The sequence below is a fragment of the Mytilus trossulus genome, chromosome 7 (assembly GCF_036588685.1).
Source record: "Mytilus trossulus isolate FHL-02 chromosome 7, PNRI_Mtr1.1.1.hap1, whole genome shotgun sequence".
Lineage (NCBI taxonomy): Eukaryota > Metazoa > Mollusca > Bivalvia > Mytilida > Mytilidae > Mytilus > Mytilus trossulus.
The window spans coordinates 66,704,767-66,727,651 of record NC_086379.1 but is presented as its reverse complement, the minus strand read 5'-3'; the positions used below and the strand labels follow the sequence as shown (position 1 = coordinate 66,727,651).

The 22,885-nt window shown below is 31.1% G+C and overlaps 1 protein-coding gene across 5 annotated transcripts; it reads left to right on the top strand.

Annotated features, from left to right (window-relative positions):
• The first annotated feature begins 3,133 nt into the window (after positions 1–3,133).
• On the top strand, positions 3,134–21,561 carry LOC134725624 (stress-activated protein kinase JNK-like). 5 transcript variants are annotated; one of them, XM_063589587.1, is made up of 12 exons: positions 3,134–3,281; positions 8,838–9,045; positions 10,550–10,679; positions 12,375–12,433; positions 14,521–14,659; positions 15,152–15,317; positions 15,631–15,702; positions 16,042–16,382; positions 18,107–18,170; positions 18,879–18,944; positions 19,318–19,374; positions 21,156–21,561. In XM_063589587.1, exons 2-11 carry the CDS (start codon positions 8,927–8,929, stop codon positions 19,365–19,367), a joined length of 1,206 nt encoding a protein of 401 aa, XP_063445657.1. In that variant the 5' UTR covers positions 3,134–3,281; positions 8,838–8,926; the 3' UTR covers positions 19,368–19,374; positions 21,156–21,561. The 5 variants fall into 5 exon arrangements, with proteins under 5 accessions (XP_063445657.1, XP_063445656.1, XP_063445658.1 ...); XM_063589586.1 differs by having other exon boundaries at positions 21,153–21,561; XM_063589588.1 differs by lacking the exon at positions 19,318–19,374 and having other exon boundaries at positions 16,042–16,352; positions 21,153–21,561.
• Positions 21,562–22,885: the final 1,324 nt, after the last annotated feature.

Genomic DNA, 22,885 nt, shown 5'->3' with positions numbered 1-22,885 from the left:
TTGATTCTGAGAAAAAAAAATTGTTTGTTTCACCCTCAGCTGCCACTAAATGTAATGCTAAAATTGAAAGAAAAAAAATGTTTTTGACTTGTCGCGAAAAAAATAGATTGTTTTTCGCCACAGGCGTAAAAAAAAATTTGTCCAGAGAACCCCCCCCCCCCCCCCCCCCCGAAATTCAAATGGTTGCTGCCTTATGGTATGATCGAACTGTTAACGTATATCTGTTCCGCCTAACAGAAATTAATGGCACTATAGCCGAAATGACTTTGGCCGAACTGGCACTACAGTATGGCCGAAATGACTTTGGCCGAACTGGCACTACAGTATGGCCGAAATGACTTTGGCCGAACTGGCACTACTGTATGGCCGAAATGACTTTGGCTTAACTGGCACTACTGTATGGCCGAAATGACTTTGGCTGAACTGGCACTACTGTATGGCCGAAATGACTTTGGCCGAACTGGCACAACAGTATGACCGAAATGACTTTGGCCGAACTGGCACTACCGTTTGGCCGAAATGACTTTGGTCGAACTGGCACTATAGCCGAAATAACTTTGGACGAACTCAGTGGCTCTATAGCCGAAATGACTTTGGCCAAACTGGCACTGTGACTATAGTTGAAATGAATGTGGCCGAACTGGCACTTTATATGGCCGAAATTACCTTTATTAGGTCTTTTGCTCCAAACATAAAGTGCCATATGGGCGACAGTTTCCGGTGAGTATTTTTAAGTGAAGATGCCATCTACGATGACATCCGAATATTGCCAATGGTCACATAACCTGATATAAACTTACGATAAATATTAATAGATTGAAACCTCGTGCAATTGGATTCTTATATGTTGGTTTGATATTACTTCCATGGTTTGATCAGAGATGTATTATATGTCTCTGGTTTGATTAAATGTTTATAAAGTTAATTAACGATTTTATGTACAAGTAAAAGTCAACGAAATGGTTCACCTTTGGTATCTTTGAATGTTGACATTCTTTTCCTTTAAATGGCTGAACAAAACATAATGCACCTCTTTAGTTAATGGGTTAAATTGAAGGTCGAATTATTCACTTGCAAGTGAATAACTCATCAGCGATATTTCTTTGCTTATTTGCACAAAATTTTACCCAATTGGCTGCTAAAAACGAATTATTATTTCATTATTTCAGTTTATTATTGCGGTTGGATCGAACGAAATCATTTTCTTTTTTTCATATCTCCTGGAACTATTATAAGTATAACAATAGTCCCAGATACATGTATATCGCACTATGTTTTTTTTTAATTAAGAAACGTTTGATAAATTTAGATATCTAATGAACAATTCGGAGACTAGTTTTCTCAACAGATTTGATTTATACATAGACGACATTTAAATGTCACAAAATTACTGTCTCCCTTTTTTTTTTTTTTTTTAAATTTCTATGTTTTCATGTATTTCAGCGATGATACTTTTATACTGGATTGTTTTACTGAAAACAATTAGTTAACTTGGTTATATAAGAGACATTTATAATATGTCTCGGGTTATATGAGATGTTTTGAAAGTCGATTCAAATGTTATCATATCTGCTATATAATAAAATCGATTACCTTGTAGCCTTTGTACACCTAATAACCAATGCTGATATCATACAACTTTACTTCACCAGCATATAAGATCATGTTTTGTTGTATCATTCAACGAAGATTTTATACCCGTAATGTTTTTCCAAATGGCATAAAAAATTAGATTAAGCCGGCAATTTATTAGCAGGCAACCACTAAAGGACTTTTTTGTATAGTCTTACTACAGCCAATGAAATAATGTATTATACAAATCCTTTTTTCTTACAATGAAGAAACAACATTTTGTAGACTTTGATTTGGATAAATATTGTCCTCTGTATAATTAAATAAACCAACAACCATATGTGCACACAAAAATACATCATTGATGAAGCTGGCTTGATTATAATAAGTGTAGCTAGTTTAGTCATATGTTGTAATCGGTAGCTATGCTTGATTATGATAAGTGTAGCTAGTTTAGTCATATGTTGTAATCGGTAGCTATGCTTGATTATGATAAGTGTAGCTAGTTTAGTCATATGTTGTAATCGGTAGCTATGCTTGATTATGATAAGTGTAGCTAGTTTAGTCATATGTTGTAATCGGTAGCTATGCTTGATTATGATAAGTGTAGCTAGTTTAGTCATATGTTGTAATCGGTAGCTATGCTTGATTATGATAAGTGTAGCTAGTTTAGTCATATGTTGTAATCGGTAGCTATGCTTGATTATGATAAGTGTAGCTAGTTTAGTCATATGTTGTAATCGGTAGCTTCGTCGTCGTCGACATTGAGTTCAATGAGTAGTTTAAATTTTGTTAGCCAACTTTGTCAAATCTTCATAGCATTTAATGATAATTTCAACAACGATTTAATGTAAGCAAAAAACAGGCTATCCAAAGCAGAATTTTGAAAAATTGTTTTTTAAATATCTTCAATATCATTGTATATCATATCTAGATTTCTGTTGTCGGTATCATTCATAGCAGGTCATTTAAGTAGCACAACCTTAAATTATTTGGTGTTCTCGTCTGGTATATATTTTTCCTTTCTTTTTTTAAAAGTTAATAATTCGATCAGAGACATATAATTAAACGTCTCTGATTCGATACAGTCTTGGTTAAAAGTAAAAGTTGTTCAGTCATCCATTATTTTGTCAAACCTCCGGTTTAGTAACGTTGGTTGTAGTTGGACAGCGGAAAGAAGCTCACAGTTAAATATTTTCATGTCGTGAGTGACAATATCTAGAGCAAAAGTTTACATGATATTTTTTTTTTTCTGCACTTCACTGACAAAAAAGATTTTTCAAACCTTCTTAGATTTTTAGTTGGTCCTCTGACAGAATTATACGTCACTTGCTCTAGTCTCAGTCTATAGTGATCGTAAATTTATTTGCACTCGGAGATGTTAGACCTATTTTAAAATATTATCACTCGATTTACTTTTAGAATTTATAGTTCAAATAAAAAATTGTTTTAATTGATTATGAAGAATTTTCAAACAATTGAGCTTTAATATATGAAAATTGTGAAAAGATTAGTTTAAAAATATGCAAAATAGTATTCTCGTTTATGCGATAATTACATTTTCGCAAAATTTGATGACGTTTACAGCGAAATAGTCAACCTTACTTGGTCGATAAATTATTTTGATTCATCACCTGTGTTGAAGAAATAGAAACTGGATGATCATCTGAAAGAGAAATAGAAGAGCATCAAATAAGAAATTATTCCAGGTAAGAGTAAAACAAATAAATGAAGACCTCCCATAACGCGTTATGAAAAGTGGATTTATTTACCATAACAATTCACTTGACATTTGTAAAGAGTTCGATATGTTTATGTTATAAGTATGTGCAGAGTAAATTCTGGTAAATCGTTTGTATGGCAATGCATTTCTCTGTCCTCACATTAAAAACGGACTTCATATATGACAAACGAAACTACTGACAGCGTATACAAATAACATGATATATACAAAGTACAGTCTAACGACTTTATAATTAATAGACAGCATGCACAATTTTGGTATTTATTTGTGTTTCAGTTTGGTCAAGATGGCTTGATAGTCATACAAGTTTACTAATGTATACCCTATTCAACTGGTCCCAATTTATGCATTTTGTGTCATTCCCAGTTGCAATCTTGTTTGCTGCAGCTGCTAATACACCAATAGGCAATACACCTTATCGCTAAATACCGTAACGAACTATTATCGCTATTCACCATAAGGCTGTACATCTTATCTCTATTTGGAAATCTGTCCAGGTTGACCTGAGTATCTGGCCGCTTGAACTATTGAAGTCATACAACAGTTACTGTCCATTATGACAAAAATGTATGGCGTCAATGATATTTTATATTATAAAGTCAAAATTTTACAGGAACCTTCCTGATTTCCAGTAATGGCGGACAAATAGCAATCAGGTGTATTGTTTTGCCATTTCTCCAGTCTTGACATCACATAGGTTTCCTAAAAATGTTGACGTCAGACAGAAAATGTCTTACACCTCAAAGGAAAAGTGATTGTATGACATCAGCAGTTCAAATGTACATTCATGTATCAGATTGAAACGTGTTGCATTGTATGTCACAAAATTGAGAAAATTATAAAATGGAGAATATTGTCAAAAGGACAACAACCTGACCAAAGAGTAGATAAAAGCTGAAGACAACCACTGGCAATGGGTTTCCAATGCAGTGAGAAAATTACGCTCCTGGAGGTGGGCCTCAGCTTGCCCCTTAATATTAAAAATAAATACTAGTTCAGTGAAAATGGATGTCATAATAAGTTTATAAGTCTGTTCTTAAATATCTTCAATATGTTGAATATCATGCATACATGTATAGATCTACATGTAGATTTCTGTTGTCAGTATCATTCACAGCAGGTCATCTAAGTAGCACACTTAAATTATTTAGTGTTCTGGTCTTCTCATGGCTAAATGGCAATGTTAATTGAGCAGTGTATGAATACATAATATTATATCAGAAGCATTTCCCTAAAACTTGTATTTTTTTTTTAGAAAGATACCATGATAAAAAAAATGGTGTTATTTAAAGGGAAAATTCGCGATTTTTTACTTATGGTTTAAATATGTTCATTATGACAAAATATATATATTCACAAAGTTTTATCGCTATATGTCCAGTAATAAAGGAGAAATTCAACAATTAATAAAAAATTATTAACTACTTCCTGTAGGTCGTGACGTTTTCTCCTGGTTTTTGCATGCCGGGATTTAAAATACAATCGGTAAAAGTCTTGGTTTTTAATGATATTTAAACGTTATCGTAAGCGCGCCGATGACTTATGGTTTATCTAATGAACATCCGATAATAAGTAGATAAGACGCACATACGTGCAATTGTACACATTCATGAAATAAATTTTCTATGTTAAACGTATATATTCGAATTATTTTTGTAGACAACCAAAAAAGTTATAAATTTATTAATTAATGCATTTTCGGACTGATATATGAGGTGAACAAATTAAAGTACAATAATCTGTAAAGACAATATGTTGGTGTACTCTTATTGACCTTTTACTATCTCTGCTATGACTTGATTTATACGATGTGTGTATTCACGGTTCTGTGGCAAATTGAATACTCGTAGATGGCTTGTTGAAAGGTAAATTGTTATTTGCACTTCGGTATTTAACCACGCCCCTAGGGCACACCTTGCCAGGTGTGACTGTCTATTCGGATCAGTGAATTATAAAACAAGGGAGCATTCAATATACATATCTATAATACTATTTCAAGTTGGTGGCAAATAAAAATAGATCGTCGTGGAATTATTTAATTATATTTGCTGTATCATTTATTTCAATTCAAATAAATTAATTTACTAAGTAATAAACAATTTTCGGTTAAAGACGGGAAACTTAATTCATGTGTCAGAATGAAATGATATACACCTCTTGTCCTTGATTTATGTCTCATTAAAAAGGGGAAATTAGAAATAGCTTTACCAAAGCATTTTGATTTTCTTTATTAGGCAAAAAATGTACGAGAACACTTACATTTAGACTTTTGAAAGCCATGTATTAATAGATATCTGAAACTATCTGAAGATAAGTAGATAACTCTACCGAAGCGGAGTATAATATGTACGAACAAAGAAAAAAAATGTTTTTAAATCTTTGCACATTTATGATTAATTATTGTTATCTATTACTCATTCAATTACTTAATTGGTACCTAAAATAGGGTGCGTCTAAACACTGCTAAGGAGTCCTTAGTGCACTAAGGACTGATAACATGCCACTAAGGACTAGATGGAGAGCTGTTAGATGTAATTTCTTTTCATATTACGGTAGAAATTGATATCTAATGCATAAATTTCAAATTCTATAGAAAAATAATAATAAATAAAGGAGATATTCAACATTATTTAGACACGTTACATGGCTACCGCTTGGCATTAAAACTCGGTGTAGTAGGAAGGGGTTATTACATATACTAGATTATATTATTTGGATGAGGATTTGAGCTATCCTATAAAACACATTTATTAGTTAACTACATTTGAGACCAAAGCAAATTAACTTAAATGATTCAATTAACTTTACTCACATATTACTTATATTTCTATCTTATGATTTTTGCGTGCTTGTTTTTATAGAACAGTTTATATATGGTCCAAAAATTTATCATAAAATCATAACTAAAAATGTCTTGTTCGGAGAATGATAGTACTATAACAGTGGTTCCAGTCAGTCAAAAGAGTCAGATTTTGACGAGTATGGTCATTTTGGGTACGCACTAGAGCCAGAGTATACCGAAGAAGAGCTCCATGAAATGGAAGCTGCAGAAAGTTCCCGAAATCAAGATATCCTTAGCAACCATCGCTAGTTTTAAGTAACAGCATCGATTTCATAACAGTTTGTCTGAACCCGGTTGTTCTTAGAACTAACTATATAAGTTTTTTTAAGTACAATCGTATTCATATTTTACATGTTAAATGAATGAACAAATATTAAACCTATCGGTTTATTTTTTTCCGCCCATGTCTGCTCATCGCCAGAAAAAAAGTTTGTCGCACGAAAAAATGGTGTTAATTCCAGAGTCAAAATTTAAAGAACTTATTTTCCATGTTTTCTGGTTTTGTTAGAAAGAGAATTGACCTAACAAAAGAATTACTATCTTAGGCTGTCAGTAACACATGTAGAGCAGTGGGTCGTTGTTGGACATGTAAATCTTATAAAATGTATCATCTGTTAAATTTGCAGGTCACTGAAAGGAGAAGTTCCATACGGAAGTAGGTTTTGAGATTGATTTTTTTTTAAAATCCAGTGACACATTTTACATGCGTATTCTTGAACGTTTGATACATCATTTACTCTCAAATTGCAAAAAACGAAAACTTCCACTTGTATTTATAGTATTTGTTGAAATAGTCCTCGTCTCACAACGTATAATACTCTATCTATTTGACCAACGATGTTCAAAAACAAAAGACAACGAATTTTATGTCATCCTTCCCTATTTTTGAATGTACTTATAAGGCTGTTCAACTGGCAAGAATACTGCTAAAGCGGACAAGCAGTTTATTCTTTAAATTGCTATCATATCACGACAAGAAAGAAAATAAATCCCGAAATTGATTTGAAACTTTAATACTCAATAGTTTTCCTAGAAAATACTCACACCCCTTTGGGATTATTAGTGTACGTCCAGTTGCATATATTTTACATGAATGTCGGAACAATTGTGATGATGATGAATTTCTTCCTTTATTCGAGAACAATTTAATTGATATATAAAACTGGGATTTTACTATGTTCATAACTTCGATGAACCAAACCAAGATATATATCGACCTGTAATTAAATCAAACTGGTTCTCTTCTTCTTCTTCTTCTTCTTCTTTTGGTATACAATATAGTCTGATACATGCATATATTTTAAATTGCACTATAGTTCCGTAACTTTCTATCCAGGCGTATAAGTCAACATCGACAAGTGCGTACATTTTTTAAATCAATATTTTTGGTATGTTCCAGTCTGTCCTTTACTATTGACAAATTACATTTTCCCAAATTAACCCTCGGAAAAAATATGGATATAGATTTTTATTTCTTCAAATCTTTTTTTTTTGTGGTATTTTTTATATTTTCATAAATAATATTCTTTACACCAGAAATGTTATTTATAAACAAGCGTACGAGTTAAGTAATTGGCATCATATCACTTTCGGACACACAAGACAGATCTGATGTGTATTATACACCTGATAGTTCAAAATGTAAAGTTATAAGTCTGCCGTGTACACTGATCAATACCTACAGAAGTGAAACGATGCATGAACTTGCAAGCCCGACAGGAAATCGCTTGCCGAATACCTGGACGTGTCACCTGAGTCCTCACACCCCTCACAATACCTTTGGGAGTAATACCTTTAGCGGTGCTGGTGATCAGATGAGGAAAGATACGAATTTATTTGAATAAAGTTTATTACTTTAAAGAATTATGAACGAATTAGATTTTTGAAAACAATTTTCACGGAACACTTATTTATTATTTGAACTTTGACTTTTTAACTAATTCCAATATTAACAGTTTAAAAATAACAGATATATAATAATGGTCATTTAAAAAAAAAATAAGAACATTTTCCGTATCAAGTTTATAGTTAGTCAGATAAAACGATCGTACGATTGACAAGATATCGACACGCAATTACGACTACATCGGTTACTGTAGTTTTGGTTCTTTGTGGTTTATAGACATATCGTGATTATAATCGTAGAAGGTAACAAAATGGCGGAGCGTAGAAAATTGATACTCAAAATTTAAAATCGATGTTGATCTCTTATCTAGCGGAATAAAACTTTAATATCTATAAATTTGAGCCTTTTTATACAGAATGGACATAATATCAATTTTTGATTTTTTTGCGAAGTTTCCCTTTAAGGTATTTCAAAGAATGAGTTACAAGTGTTTTTTTAAAGTCAAATTTTTCCATTCAATCAACATGAGCAACATGATCAATGTCATTCAGACTCAGAAGTCTAAAATTATATATAAAATTGAGATAACTCTTAAAATATTTATTTTAACCATAAGAACAACTGATTGACACTGAGATATATATAAGTAATCACGTTTTTGCTATTTTATTATTGCCATTTGTATGTCCATGGCAGAGTAAAAACTTGTGTTAAAAAAGTCAGATTATGTTGAACCTATAAAAGTATGTCAATAATATTTTATACTTTGTACATGCTGTAGATTAGTAGTTTTAACTTTATAAAATATACTTAAAGTTCATTTTCTTTTTCAGCTGAAAGAAAAAATTGTGATACAAACCATTTTTGTGAAGACATTAACAATTACTTGTATTTACTATGGAAATGAACTAAAGAGAAAACCATGAATAATTCTGTTCAACCCAAGTTTTACACTGTAGAGGTTGGGGACTCTACATTTACAATACTTGAGAGGTACCATAGTCTGAAACCAATAGGATCTGGTGCACAAGGAATTGTGTGGTAAGTCGCAATTATATGTTTTTATTTTCTGCCTAACATAGTTGGGAGAATTTTCTTATGCCCCACCTACGATAGTAGAAGAGCATTATTTCTGGTCTGTTTGTCTGTCCATGCATCCTTCGGTTCGTCTGTGCATCCGTCTGTCCCGCTTCAGGTTAAAGTTTTTGGTCAAGGTAGTTTTTAATGAAGCTGAAGTCCAATCAACTTTATACTTAGTAAAAATGTTCCTAATGAAATGGTATTTATAATTTTAATGCCAAATAAGATTTTTGACCTAATTTCATTGTCCATTGAACATGGAAAATGATAGTGCGAGTGTGGCATCTGTGTACTTTAAACACATTCTTGTTTAGGTCTATTTTATTAGCTGTTCTTTTGTCCTACATCTAATGAATGCTTTTGGTTAATATAGTAGTTAAATTACCATGAGAATGTGGTCAGATCAAATTGAAACTTGGTATACAGTTTATTACATGTTCATTACGACACTGACAATTTAGATATGTATACATAAAATATATATATGCCAAATTAGAATTCAGATTTTGCAATGCACTGAACAAAGAAATGTGATAATACTAACGGGTCAGGTGTCATATGGTATTGTATGCTTTATTATGCCCTACCTATGATTATAGTAAACGGTAATTATGTTTTCTGCTCTGTGAGTCTGTTAGTCCCTCTGTGAATTCTTTATATGCTGTCCCTCTTCAGGTTAGAGTTTTTGGTCAAGGTAGTTTTTATTGAAGTTGAAGTCCAATCAACTTAAAACTTAGTACACATGTTCCCTATATAACAATAAAATTAAGAATAGAAATGGGGAATGTGTCAAAGAGACAACAGCAGAAGGTCACCAAAAGGTATGATATGATCTTTCTAATTTAAATGCCAAATAAGATTTCTGACACCAATTTAATGGTCCACCAAACATAGAAAATGATAGTGCAAGTTAGGCATCTTTGTACTATGGACACATTTTTGTTTAAAATGAGGTGAGTCAATAATAACATGAAATATTCATAATTTTGCAGTTTAAACTCGTTATTAAATCGCATTTTTAAGGATGAGAAACATAGAAGGTATGGTAAATGAAAATTTTGGCTAAAAATTTGAAATCACCTGGTGATAAATTTGTATTTTGAGTTACTGGTCTTTGTAACTAAAACAAAGGGGGGGGGGTTTACATGTCGTGCTGTACATGTATCTCAAAAACAATTTATGACTAATGCTTAAAACTTTACACACTTCTTACTTATATTAATCTAAAGATCTGCAAGCTTTTTGGTGATGATTCAAAATTTTATTTCAGAGTTATTGCTCTTTTTTTTTTGTAAAAAAGGGGGGTTTTCACATGTCACACTCTATCTCAGAAACAATTTATGATAATGGCTTAAAACCCCACACACAAAAGGAGGGGTGTATGATGCACTCATAGTGTAGCTGTTTATTGAAATAAAGTAAGTGTATTTTTGAAGATTCACAAATGTATACTATATGTTTTCAGTGCTGCTTGTGATACTGTCACTCAAACAAATGTTGCCATAAAGAAACTGAGCCGACCCTTCCAAAATGTAACTCATGCCAAGAGGGCATACAGAGAGTTTGTCCTTATGGACTTAGTTAACCATAAAAATGTAAGTTTTGTTATATAGATATAATGATTCACAAAAAAATCTGTAGAAACTTTGTTTACTCTGTATGTCTGTAGACAAATTCAAATTTAAAAAAATAATTTGTTTATATACAGTGCTCTCTTACATCTCTTGAGAAAGTTTACCAGTGAAATAAAGTTTTTTTTTTTACAAGTATTATTTTAGCGAAATGGTTTACTTACAGTGCACTGTTAGCAATTTATTAAAGTTTGAATGTTTTTTCTTGCATTGAATGCAAGTGCATTCCAATAAATTTTTAGGCTTTAGGCCACGGTTTTTTTATTTGTTGGTTTACAGATCCACCGATCCGATTTTCAGAATAAAAATAATATTGACTTTTCATGCTTTTTTATTCCCGCAGACCCTTATTAATGCAGTATCCCTGAAAAATAATTAAAATTTTCTTATTTTATAAAATGAAATGCATTAACCATTAACAAAGTTGATAACACTTTCTGTTGTGAAAAATAAAACTTCCAATTAAAGTTTCTAAAAATAGACAAATCAATTATAACTGACCTTGAAATGTCTTTTGCACAAATAATTTTGCAGAACGAAACCTGTGTTGAAAACCTCTACAAAATAAGTTTGTTTCCCTTATTTGTCATCAGTCTGTAAGATGCATCATCTCAGAGAAATAGACTTGTCCAAATGTTGACAGGTGGAATATATCAATTAAAGTACTGAATATTAACAAATCATTTGAAATTTTCTTGTTTCATATTATCAATCATTGGGATAAAAAAATCGTCTTTGTCTGTGCACACCCCCCCCCCCCCCCCCCCCCCCCCCCCCCCCCCTTTTTTTTTTACAGGAAGTTATTAAACGATGTCATGCGATGTTCATGCTCACTGATCAATAATATTTCATCGAACTAAATGTTAAGAAATGATGACAAAACAGCAAATAAGACAAACATTTTGTTAAGTAATGTGAAATATATATTTATTTTGCATATTTTTCTGTTTTGAAAGATATTTTTTTTCTTCTTTTTTTTTCGGACCGACTGACCCGACTTTTTTATGAGAAAAATCCGTAAACTAACAAATTAAAAAAACGTGGCCTTTGGTTAAGGCAAGATTAAGGATAGAAAGATATTCAGTGGCAAGAATTATAATATATTTTTAGAAATCATGATGATAATTATATCAAAAACTGTATTAGTGCATGTGATCTCTGATTTACAGAGAAATCCTTATGAAACAAACATATACATGTACAATTGAATAAGTCCTCTCTGGGTAATTGTATACATTACAAGGTCACCTACTATCACTAGCTATATGTATATTACTTTCTAAACAAAAGTTGAGTTTTGTAGTACAACAGATACACTCATGACACAAACATAAATGTGATTGAGTGAACAGTGCTATAGGTACATGTCCCTGACTGCCCTCACAAGATCATTTCATGCACTAAGATGCTGTGCTGGAATTTCTTTTGTTTTATTTTAAGTGAATCACACTGAATGAACCCAATATCAGAATATTTTTGGTGCAGTTGCATAATTTTAATTGACTGCAGAGAAGGATGCAACAAAAAAAGGAGGAAGAAAATAAGCAAAAACAAAACAATTTACCAAATCATAGAATTATCCTATAACGATAAATTAAGTATGTACGCATACATCTCTATCTGCTGCCAAGTTTAACATATATTGATATTGTATTGTAGATTATTGGTTTGTTAAATGTTTTTACACCTCAGAGGACATTAGAAGATTTTCAAGATGTGTAAGTTATGTTAAAGAAATAATGAATGCAAGCTATACTTTGTTGTAGTTTTAACATGGTAGGCATTATATTCGTGATTATTTTTGCCAGAGCGATAGTGAGTACAGTATTGGTTTAGTCACAAAGCAAAAGAAGCATGTCATATTAAAATAAAGAACAAGAATATTTTATTTCTTTATTGATGTCTTGTACATTTTAGTTTTATTGTGTTGTCCAGTACTGTCCAGTTACAAAAATTAAAAAGAGAAAACTCAATATCTGTTAATTCAACAAAATAATTGATTTTAAGAGTTTTTAAAAGTTTCAAAAATGTCAGGACAAAAAATAGGTAATAGGAATCAATGCAGTTCAACATAATAAAGAATGTATATGAAAAACCCTATCTATTTATTTACTTTGGCAGTGATTTAGCTAGCGCTCGTCACTTTCGTATTTTACGAAAAGGTTTTAGAAATGACGAAAATATTTCATATCAATTTCGTCACTTAAATTTGGAAAGTGTAAAAATATTTACACATCAAATTACTTGAATTCTACCTGTCTTTATGTTTCTGACAAGTTTATGACCCTCAGGTAATTACGTTTACCAAAGGTGTTAAAAGTTGTGATGACAAGTAATCCGCCTATCGCCAATCAGATGGGTCACTAATCCCTTAATTATCATTATAAAAACTCATAAATGATCATCATAATAATCTATTTAAGTTAAATCAGTCAGTCAGCTTTTCATTTTAATCATTTCTCACAGTTCAGTTGTATTTTCGTCATTTGAACAAAATTGATAAACTTCCCGGACATTTCAACTTTATTTTATTTTCAATATTTCCCTTACGATCATAATTTGCAGTTTGCTTGTCGTAGTTTCGTCAGTTCAACGTATTTTCGTCATACTTTATATGAATATTCATTAAAAACTTTCGACAACTTCGATTAAAAAGAATGAACTTTATTAAAAACGTAAATATTTTCACTTGCAAACAGGTGCTTCCTGTTCTATACATTGCGCATGCGTTAAAGTTCGAAAATGAATCCGGTTTTGTTCTGAAATTATTATTCAATTGTCACTTCCCGTTTTCATTTCATTTTGTTTAAAAATCGAAAGTAAACGTGATCTACAGTCTACAGTCATAAGAATCGTCACATTAAGTATAGATGCAGATTCTTCTATCCAATATTAAAGAAATTGATTCCAAATAGATATTAAAACGTATTTTCAAGGATATAAATGATTGTGAAGTGAAAAAGTCGTTACAAGTTCATTTGTACAGTGGTTAAAAAATAGAGGCACCCAACTTTTGTTGATAATTAAGGGGTGTGCCCTGAAAATAACTGAAGTGAAGTTTTGATCTTATTACCAAATCCCTATTCTTATCTTCATATCTTAGCATCACATCAGTCAATTCATTCAATATTGCCAATAACTGCCTACATAAGCAATCCTAAAGTCTTCAAAGATCCTAGACTAGTCCTTAAAGGACTTGGACATATATGTATAGCTAGTTTGATAAACATCCTAGATCCCTTGCTTTATAAAAAAAATAAGGCTGATTTTTATCGCGCAAAAGTGACTAAAGCCCTCAAAATCCTAGCTAAAACCCTGCTTTGGTACATGCCTTTTTTTTTTAATACTAATTACATGTATTACATGAATTTCATGTAGAAGTATGTGTGTGAAACAGCAAGAAATATTTACTAAATTGGCTTGTTATAATTAGTACATGTAGTTCTAAAAGGATTTTGATGAGGTTTACTGTGGATTCATTATTATTCATTGGATACCAACTTTCGTGGATTTCGTGGGTACAGGTGAACCAGGAATTCCAATGTTCAACAAACAACATATTTCTAATAGGCTTTGCATACAGAAATTTACAAAACCACGAAATCAAATGTCCACGAAAATGCAAGTTTTCAGCAATCCACGAAAATTGATACCCACGAAAATAAATGAATCCACAGTATATGATAGGTTAAAATAAATACATGTAATATCTTTTATGGTTAAATAAAAACTGTAAAGGAAGGTTAAGATCCTAGAAAATATGTATTATGTGACATGTTACTAATTCTGCTGTGTTTACTACTAGATATCTTGTGATGGAGTTAATGGATGCCAATTTGTGCCAAGTGATTAACATGGACCTGGACCATGATAGAATGTCGTACTTGTTATACCAGATACTGTGTGGTATCAAACATCTACATTCTGCTGGTATTATACACAGGGTAACTAGAATGTATTACAATAGAATAAAAAAAGTATAAGGGTGACTCTAATGTATTACTATATAACAAGATGTATTACACTACAGAAAGCTTAATAATATATAACAGCACTATTTTACTTTCAAAGTCATATTCTTCTGTATAATAAATAGTAATACTATTGAATATGATTCCTCACACTTGCACAGATTTTTTACCATTTACACTTTGCCAAATTTCATTTAATACCAACAAAGAGTCTTTTCACTGAATTTTAGTTGTGAAATAATTGTATGTTGAATATACAACAACACAGATTACACAGATTATACACACATTTTTACATTATCTGAAGTTGGTGCAGTTGTTTGAAAAGCTGTGTATTATTTGACAGTAAATAATTTAATGAAAGAAATAGTCTTAAACTACTTTATTATTCGTTTTAGTAAACTAGATTACTGCAAAAAATTAATATGATGGTCGCCTTTCATAAATTACTTCCTTCTTTTTCAGGATTTAAAACCAAGTAATATTGTTGTGAAGTCAGATTGTACATTAAAGATATTGGACTTTGGATTAGCAAGAACACAAGGGACAGGTTTTATGATGACCCCTTATGTAGTCACAAGATATTATAGGGCACCTGAAGTTATATTAGGCATGGGATATAAAGAAAATGGTATGACAATCATTTATTACTCATTTAAAAAGACATAAAAATCTCTTCATACATACTACTGAAAATTCTTTACAATGGATAACCTGTTATGAATTTCTTGTTGGAATAATATAATTTTTAGAAAAAGACAACCTCTTGTCCAGATATATCTGACAGACCTTTTGGTTTGATGCAAGGTTGGCAGCCAATGATATTAAATGTTGAAATGTGGAATTAGAAGATGCCTAACTGTTATATCCTGACCATCAGATATTTAAAGTTCATATAAAAAGAAACATCACTTTATATGTTATAACTTTTGTGTATTTTTCAGTTGATATATGGAGCGTAGGTTGTATAATGGCAGAACTGATCCGAGGAGCTGTCATGTTTCCAGGAAGTGATCGTATCCTAATCAGTAAAACAATACTCCATCTGTCAGTATTAACCATGCACATATTAGTCTGTTATGGTTATTTTTCATATTCAAGTTCATGGTACCTAGGCTGTAACTATGGCAGAAGTCAAGCATGTGTTAAGGGCACCTTGACATTTTTTTTTCATATGTAAATGCTTAATTTACTTATGCATGTATATCAATGGTGATATATTGCATTCTTTTTACATTGCAAGATACAAGTTTTAAATATTTTTTTTGCATCAACAAAGTAGTGTTTATATAAGATACAATTTGTGAAAAAAGATTTGTAGAAATAACTGCCATATTTCCTTAATAATTGTACAGATATTGATCAATGGAATAAAATTATTGAACAATTAGGGACGCCTTCTAAGGAATTTATGCAACGATTGCAACCAACAGTTAGGAACTATGTAGAAAACCGGCCACGATATGCAGGGTATAACTTTGATAGACTTTTCCCTGATGTGATATTTCCACAAGATAGTACTGAACATCCAGGCCTACGGGCCAGTATGGCAAGAGATTTGTTATCCAAAATGCTTGTTGTTGATCCTGAAAAGAGAATTTCCGTTGATGAAGCTTTAATGCATCCCTATATACACGTATGGTATGACGAGAGTGAGGTCAATGGGGTGAGTGTCCACGTCAGTGAAGCTCATGTGGTGAGTTAAAATTCTCATATTAAGCATGAGCCTGGTATTTGATCACTAATGGTATTTTGTTGCAAAATCTGCATGTTTTTGTTCATCTTATTTGGAATAAAATGGTCATTTTTTTAACACTGGTTAATGAAATGATTATTAATAAAATGGTGATTGTTATATAACTACGTTTTCTTTAAATATGATAATATCAAATGATGAAAGTTTTGCTGCTACCAGACATAGCCACTTTACTTTTGCATAGCTTGCCTATATTTCTTTTAATTTGCATGCAGATTTTGAAAAACTAATAAGAAAATTAGTTTGACAAGGGATTTATCACATTTAATCCTTCCTCAGTGTATATATTAGCAGTTTGTTTGGCACAGTTATATTTTAAACGTTGTATATACCCCGACACTTTCAGAAGATTCCATCATTTTGTGGTCTGTAATATCAGAGTGTAAAAGTACAAATTCCACTGATTAAAAGGATGATCAATGTCTGGGAATTTCAATACATGTAATTTATTCCAAATTGTTAAATTCACATAAAAAGTGTGTAGACTTGTTTTTTGGTTTTGTTTATAATGTTTAATGCCTTTTATTTCATTTGTGAACTGTAGTCAATGGAATGAGCATGATTCTGTTGTTCTTATAAAAAATAGAAAAAAGATAACATGCAATTATTTTAAAAGATAGTATGCAATTATTTTATTATATAATCTGTTTTATTCTTTGTATCAGGATGGAGAACTGCACTATTAGCACTATTCTTTTAGTATATATGATAGTTATCTCCCTTTATTTCAATTCTTATGCATCTACCTTTTTATTCTATTTGAATTATGAAACACATACTTTTATATAGATAAAAAGTGTGTTTATATGTAGAAAAGTTGTATTTTAAGCAGCCATTTCATCCCCTCTCTTAATACACTTCATTAATGATTTTTCTTTCTTTACCAAAGATGTTTTATGTATAACATATTATTTTGCAACTACTAATAACTGTTCAGTAATCCTTTAACACATTTGTTGTTTTATAACAAGCTTTGTTTTCATAATAGTTAGTAGTCCACAAATTGAATGTTTCTGCTTATTTATTGGGTGTTCACTATGAGTTTTAATTTTTTGTCTAGGTTGATCAACAGTATGTCTTTTGTGGCTAAAAATAAAACGTAGGGGTTGAACTAGTTTGGCTAATATTTCAAAAACAACAGTCAGATAAAATCTGAAGAGTCTTAATAGTCAGAACAAGCTCTATCTCCTTTTTGTTGCCTTTCAGATTTTAGAAAAGTCTGTCTTGTTTAGGACTTATTCCCTTGAAAAGTTTTTTTTACTATATTGGCTATTGTTTTCAAACTAAAAAGATCCTCTTTAAATCTGTAAATGCAAAAGTGATCAGCTAGGCAAGTTCTGTCTACCTGATAAAATTCAGATAGATTTGAAGACTTAATTTGTATTATTGCTCATTTGTACTTTAAATTTACTCAATCTGGAGTGACTTATTTATCTTAAAAGGTGTTACAATATTTATATGTTGTGTCAAGTTCTTTATTTTCTTGAACAGGTAATACACTCTTCTGAGGAAAATACTATAAGATTTATACTAATTTTTAATAACTTTAAAAAAATTTTTTTAATAAGCTTTACAGCTTATTTTTAGGAATTGTGTTATAAATTTATGATGTTTAAGACATTGAAGATTTTTTCATAATCTTTTGATATTGGTTTAAATTTTAGCCTGCACCACAGCCATATGATCATACAGTTGATGAACAAGAGCACACAGTCGATGAATGGAAAGGTCAGTCATATATCTTATACAATTTTAAAGGAATTGTTTGAACAAATATGTTGATAAATGCTAAATATGTATGTCCAAAACAGGAATGATTGCTGCTTATTTGGAATCTGACAATTGTTGCCATGTTCATCAATTCTTAAAGTTTCCTTACGTTGTAACTTCAATCCCCTTCCCTTTCATAAATGTGACCTACCGAATTGGACTATTTACCAGATTTGTAATCACATAAGCAACACGACAAGTGCCACATGTGGAGCAGGATCTGCTTACCCTTCCGGAACACCTGAGATCGCCCCTAGTTTTTGGTGGGGTTCGTGTTGTTTATTCTTTATTTATCTATGTTGTGTCATGTGAACTATTGTTTTTCTGTTTGTTTTTTCATTTTTAGCCATGGCGTTGTCAGTTTGTTTTCGATTTATGAGTTTGACTGTCCCTTTGGTATCTTTCGTCCCTCATATAAATAATTCAATAGAATTTTTCAACTTGATGCATTGAGTCTGTATAAAACATGGAATGTTCAGAAAAACTTACCACATTGTAAGTTTTGTATTAAAACAGAACATTAAAGTTTTCAGATTGAATGAAATATGATATTTAAAAAATATAGCATATGAACCAGTACAGTAAAGAAAAACACAGTCATGTAAATTTACCACATTTGTAATGGTTACATGCTACATTAATTGATTGAATTTATTTATGTTTTAGACTTGATTTACAATGCTGTTATTACGTATGGTAAAAAAGAAAAGAAAAAATCAGCTATGCAAAACGGTAAGACATTTGCAGCAAATGAAAGCACAAGAACCAAAATGATTCACGTTTTGTCTACAATTGTTTTCATTCATTAAAAAGTTTTTTAACATCCCTTTTTATGAAATTAAACATAATTGAAATATTGAGCCTTGGAGGGTTCTGATAATTTTCTGAGTCTTATAAATTTATTAAAAATACCACTTCCCTAACAATACCAGTGTTCTCCCTTAGAATTTTTGGCACCAATCAAATACTCAATTAAAAATTTCCGGGGTAAATGTTTCCATCTATGATGTTTCTCATATTCAAGCCTTTTCTCATGTTTATATAAAGTTTTGTGTAACATGAAATGTTGAAAATCAAATGACAATGTATTTATAATTATGTAAAGAGGGAGAGACAAAAATTCAGGAGTTTTCATTATCCATTGACCATAAGTAAACTGTATGTAAGTACGAAGGAAAATGGTGCATTCAGCTTATTGTGGCGATTGCTTAAATATTTTCCACTTATTTTTTTTTTATCTTTTACCTTTTCAGCATGTCTTCCATTTCTTTAATTATTTTAAGTTTGCTAAACCTGTTAGATTGACAAGTTAACTCACAGTCTATGTGATGCTTCAGCTGAATGTCAAAAACTGCTACCTCTAATTATTGACAAATGTTTACATCTTTAGTAGAGCTAGGTCCCATTGGCAACCATATCAGATTTCCTTATTTTGGACCCACACGCAAAGCAGAGGGCAGGACATTTTAAGTTGTTTTGCTTGCTACTGACCCCCTACTGATCAATAAAAAAGTTAGTCAAGTCCATATAACCCCTTATGGATCTAAAAAGGGTCACCATGTGACATAATGACATTGCTAAACCAATCACAAGGTCACTAGTTTAAAAATTGAGGTGCTGTTTATTAATAGGGCATCATTCTGACGCTGATAAATGTTATTAGATTAATATAATTATAGAGTTATTAACCTTAGCCATCTCCGGAAACATAGGAATATTTTTGATAACTTTTTTTTGTATATTCTAACAAAGTTTAACTCATTTGTGAGAATGTTCTTTGATATCTCTTCGTTTAATTACCAGGGTATATGATTACATAAACTAGTATTATTGTCATTAAAGATAACTTTCTTGAGTTTATTCTAAAATAATTGCAGGGCAAGGGATGTTTTGATAGTGTGATTGACTTCAAAGCTGTTTAGTTTAGCCATTTATTAATTGTTAATAAATGTTACTTTGGTTGTTACAAAGGGAAGGTGTCATATTTTAGCATCTTTGTGAATGCAAATAGCATGATAAGAACCATGAATTTATATGTTTAAACAGCATTGGGAGAACACTGAGTTTTATCAACAATATGTGAAATTAATGTGCTTATTTACCATGGCCAGAGTAATTTGACCATGTATAATGTAAATAATACTGGAGGCTCAGCTTTAGTTTCCTTTAGTTTTGCTTAAATACACAGCAATGTATCATGAAAAACTGGGCTTATGTAGAAATGGTTGTCATTGATATTTTTATGTTATTTAATAATCTAAAAATTCACACAGAATACTTTGATTTTATAATCTAACTTGGCAACTGATTTACAAATTTTAGAAACTGCATGTTGATTTTAATTTGTATGTAATTTCTCTAATAAAAAAATGTGGTATGATTACCAATGAGACAATTGTTCTAATTTTAAGAACAAATTATGTGGATGTTAGCAACTATAGGTTACTGTATGACCTTCAACAATGATCAAAATCCACAATCTAAAGCTGCTGTTATTATTGAAGTCAAATTTATTTTATATTGTGGACAAAGAAGCAGTTGGAAGTATATTTTTCATTGAAAAAGGCATTTCAAAGATAAAGTTTCACTTGTTAAAAGCTTGAAGCATCTGAATGCATGGAGGTCATTGTTTTGTACAGTAATAAAAGGAAGTTTTACTAAAAGAAAATGCAGTTTGATTTCTAATGATTGAAATTCTGACATTCAGTACTGCAGCAATCAAGTAGTTTTATTTTTGCATTACTACAAGTTGCTACTATATCCTTGTATTTGAAATTCTGACCAAATTGCAATTTGTTATTTCAAACCATACATTTCAGAACGTCAGAAATTTTAATTAACTGCTGTAAAAATTCACAGTCAAAGTTTTGAAAGTGCAAGGTGATAAAATAATGCATACTGATTTATTTGATGATTAATTATTATATTTTATTGTTTCAGCAGGAGCTCCTAACAACGATGACATGGTGACAGATGGAGCCACTAACTCTAGTCAAAACCGATGTCGATAATTAATGTGTATTATTAGATTATATTTTATTCATTGTTTGGTCAGATTTTATTCTGTAATCATATAACAACAAAACATACATGTCAACATTTTGGGATATTTTTCTGTACTTAGGAAATGTACAGAATATCAACTCATAATGATTTTTTCCAAAGAAACATTTTCAAAGTTTGACTGACATGCTAAAAAATTCTTTTCTCCCATTATGTTTGAACAGCTATGTATTTTGTTTCTATAACTTATCTGTCTATAAAACCTTAAATATATATGAATGTAAAAAAAAATATGTACTATTTGTTTCTGCTAATAGAGTGCTTTCAATGTCATGCAAGAAAATCTGCCAAAGATTTATATTAAAGAAACCAGCTTTTAACCATTAGTTTGTTCATTTACAATCAACAAAATGTATTTAAAAAAGGAATGTTTTATTTTTGGAATTTAAAAGGTTTTTGAAATTATTTGTGTTTGTATAGATTATTGAAATAACTACATGTGTCTATATCTGTACTGACTAGAACTTCAAAATGATTTCAAGCATAGATATCATGATTGATGTTCCTGATGGATTTTGCATATGCTTGATCCAGTATGAGAATTCTAATTTTTAATCTGAATTTTTCATTCTTGCATTAGATTGTGATAATTGCGTTTTTAATACGACCGCAAATTTTGAAAAAAATTTCGTCGTAAATTGCTATCACGTTGGCGTCGTCGTTGTCGTCGTCGTCCGAATACTTTTAGTTTTCGCACTCTAACTTTAGTAAAAGTGAATAGAAATCTATGAAATTTTAACACAAGGTTTATGACCATAAAAGGAAGGCTGGTAATGATTTTGGGAGTTTTGGTCCCAACATTTTAGGAATTAGGGGCCAAAAAGGGCCCAAATAAGCATTTTCTTGGTTTTCACACTATAACTTAAGTTTAAGTTAATAGAAATCTATGAAATTTTGACACAAGGTTTATGACCACAAAAGAAAGGTTGTGATTGATTTTGGGAGTTTTGGTTTCAACAGTTTAGGAATTAGGGGCCAAAAAAGGGCCCAAATAAGCATTATTCTTGGTTTTTGCACAATAACTTTAGGTTAAGTAAATAGAAATCAATGAAATTTAAACACAATGTTTATGACCACAAAAGGAAGATTGGTATTGATTTTGGGAGTTAAGGTCCCAACAGTTTAGGAATTAGGGGCCAAAAAGGGACCCAAATAAGCATTTTTCTTGGTTTTCGCACCATAACGTAAGTATAAGTAAATAGAAATCTATGAAATTTAAACACAAGGTTTATGACCATTAAAGGAAGGTTGGTATTGATTTTGGGAGTTTTGGTCCCAACAGTTTAGGAAAAAGGGGCCCAAAGGGTCCAAAATTAAACTTTGTTTAATTTCATCAAAATTGAATAATTGGGGTTCTTTGATATGCCGAATCTAACTGTGTATGTAGATTCTTAACTTTTGGTCATGTTTTCAAATTGGTCTACATTAAGGTCCAAAGGGTCCAAAATTAAACTTAGTTTGATTTTGACAAAAAATGAATCGGTTGGGTTCTTTGATATGTTGAATCTAAAAATGTACTTAGATTCTTGATTATTGGCCCAGTTTTCAAGTTGGTCCAAATCTGGGTCCAAAATTAAACTTTATTTGATTTCATCAAAAATTGAATAAAT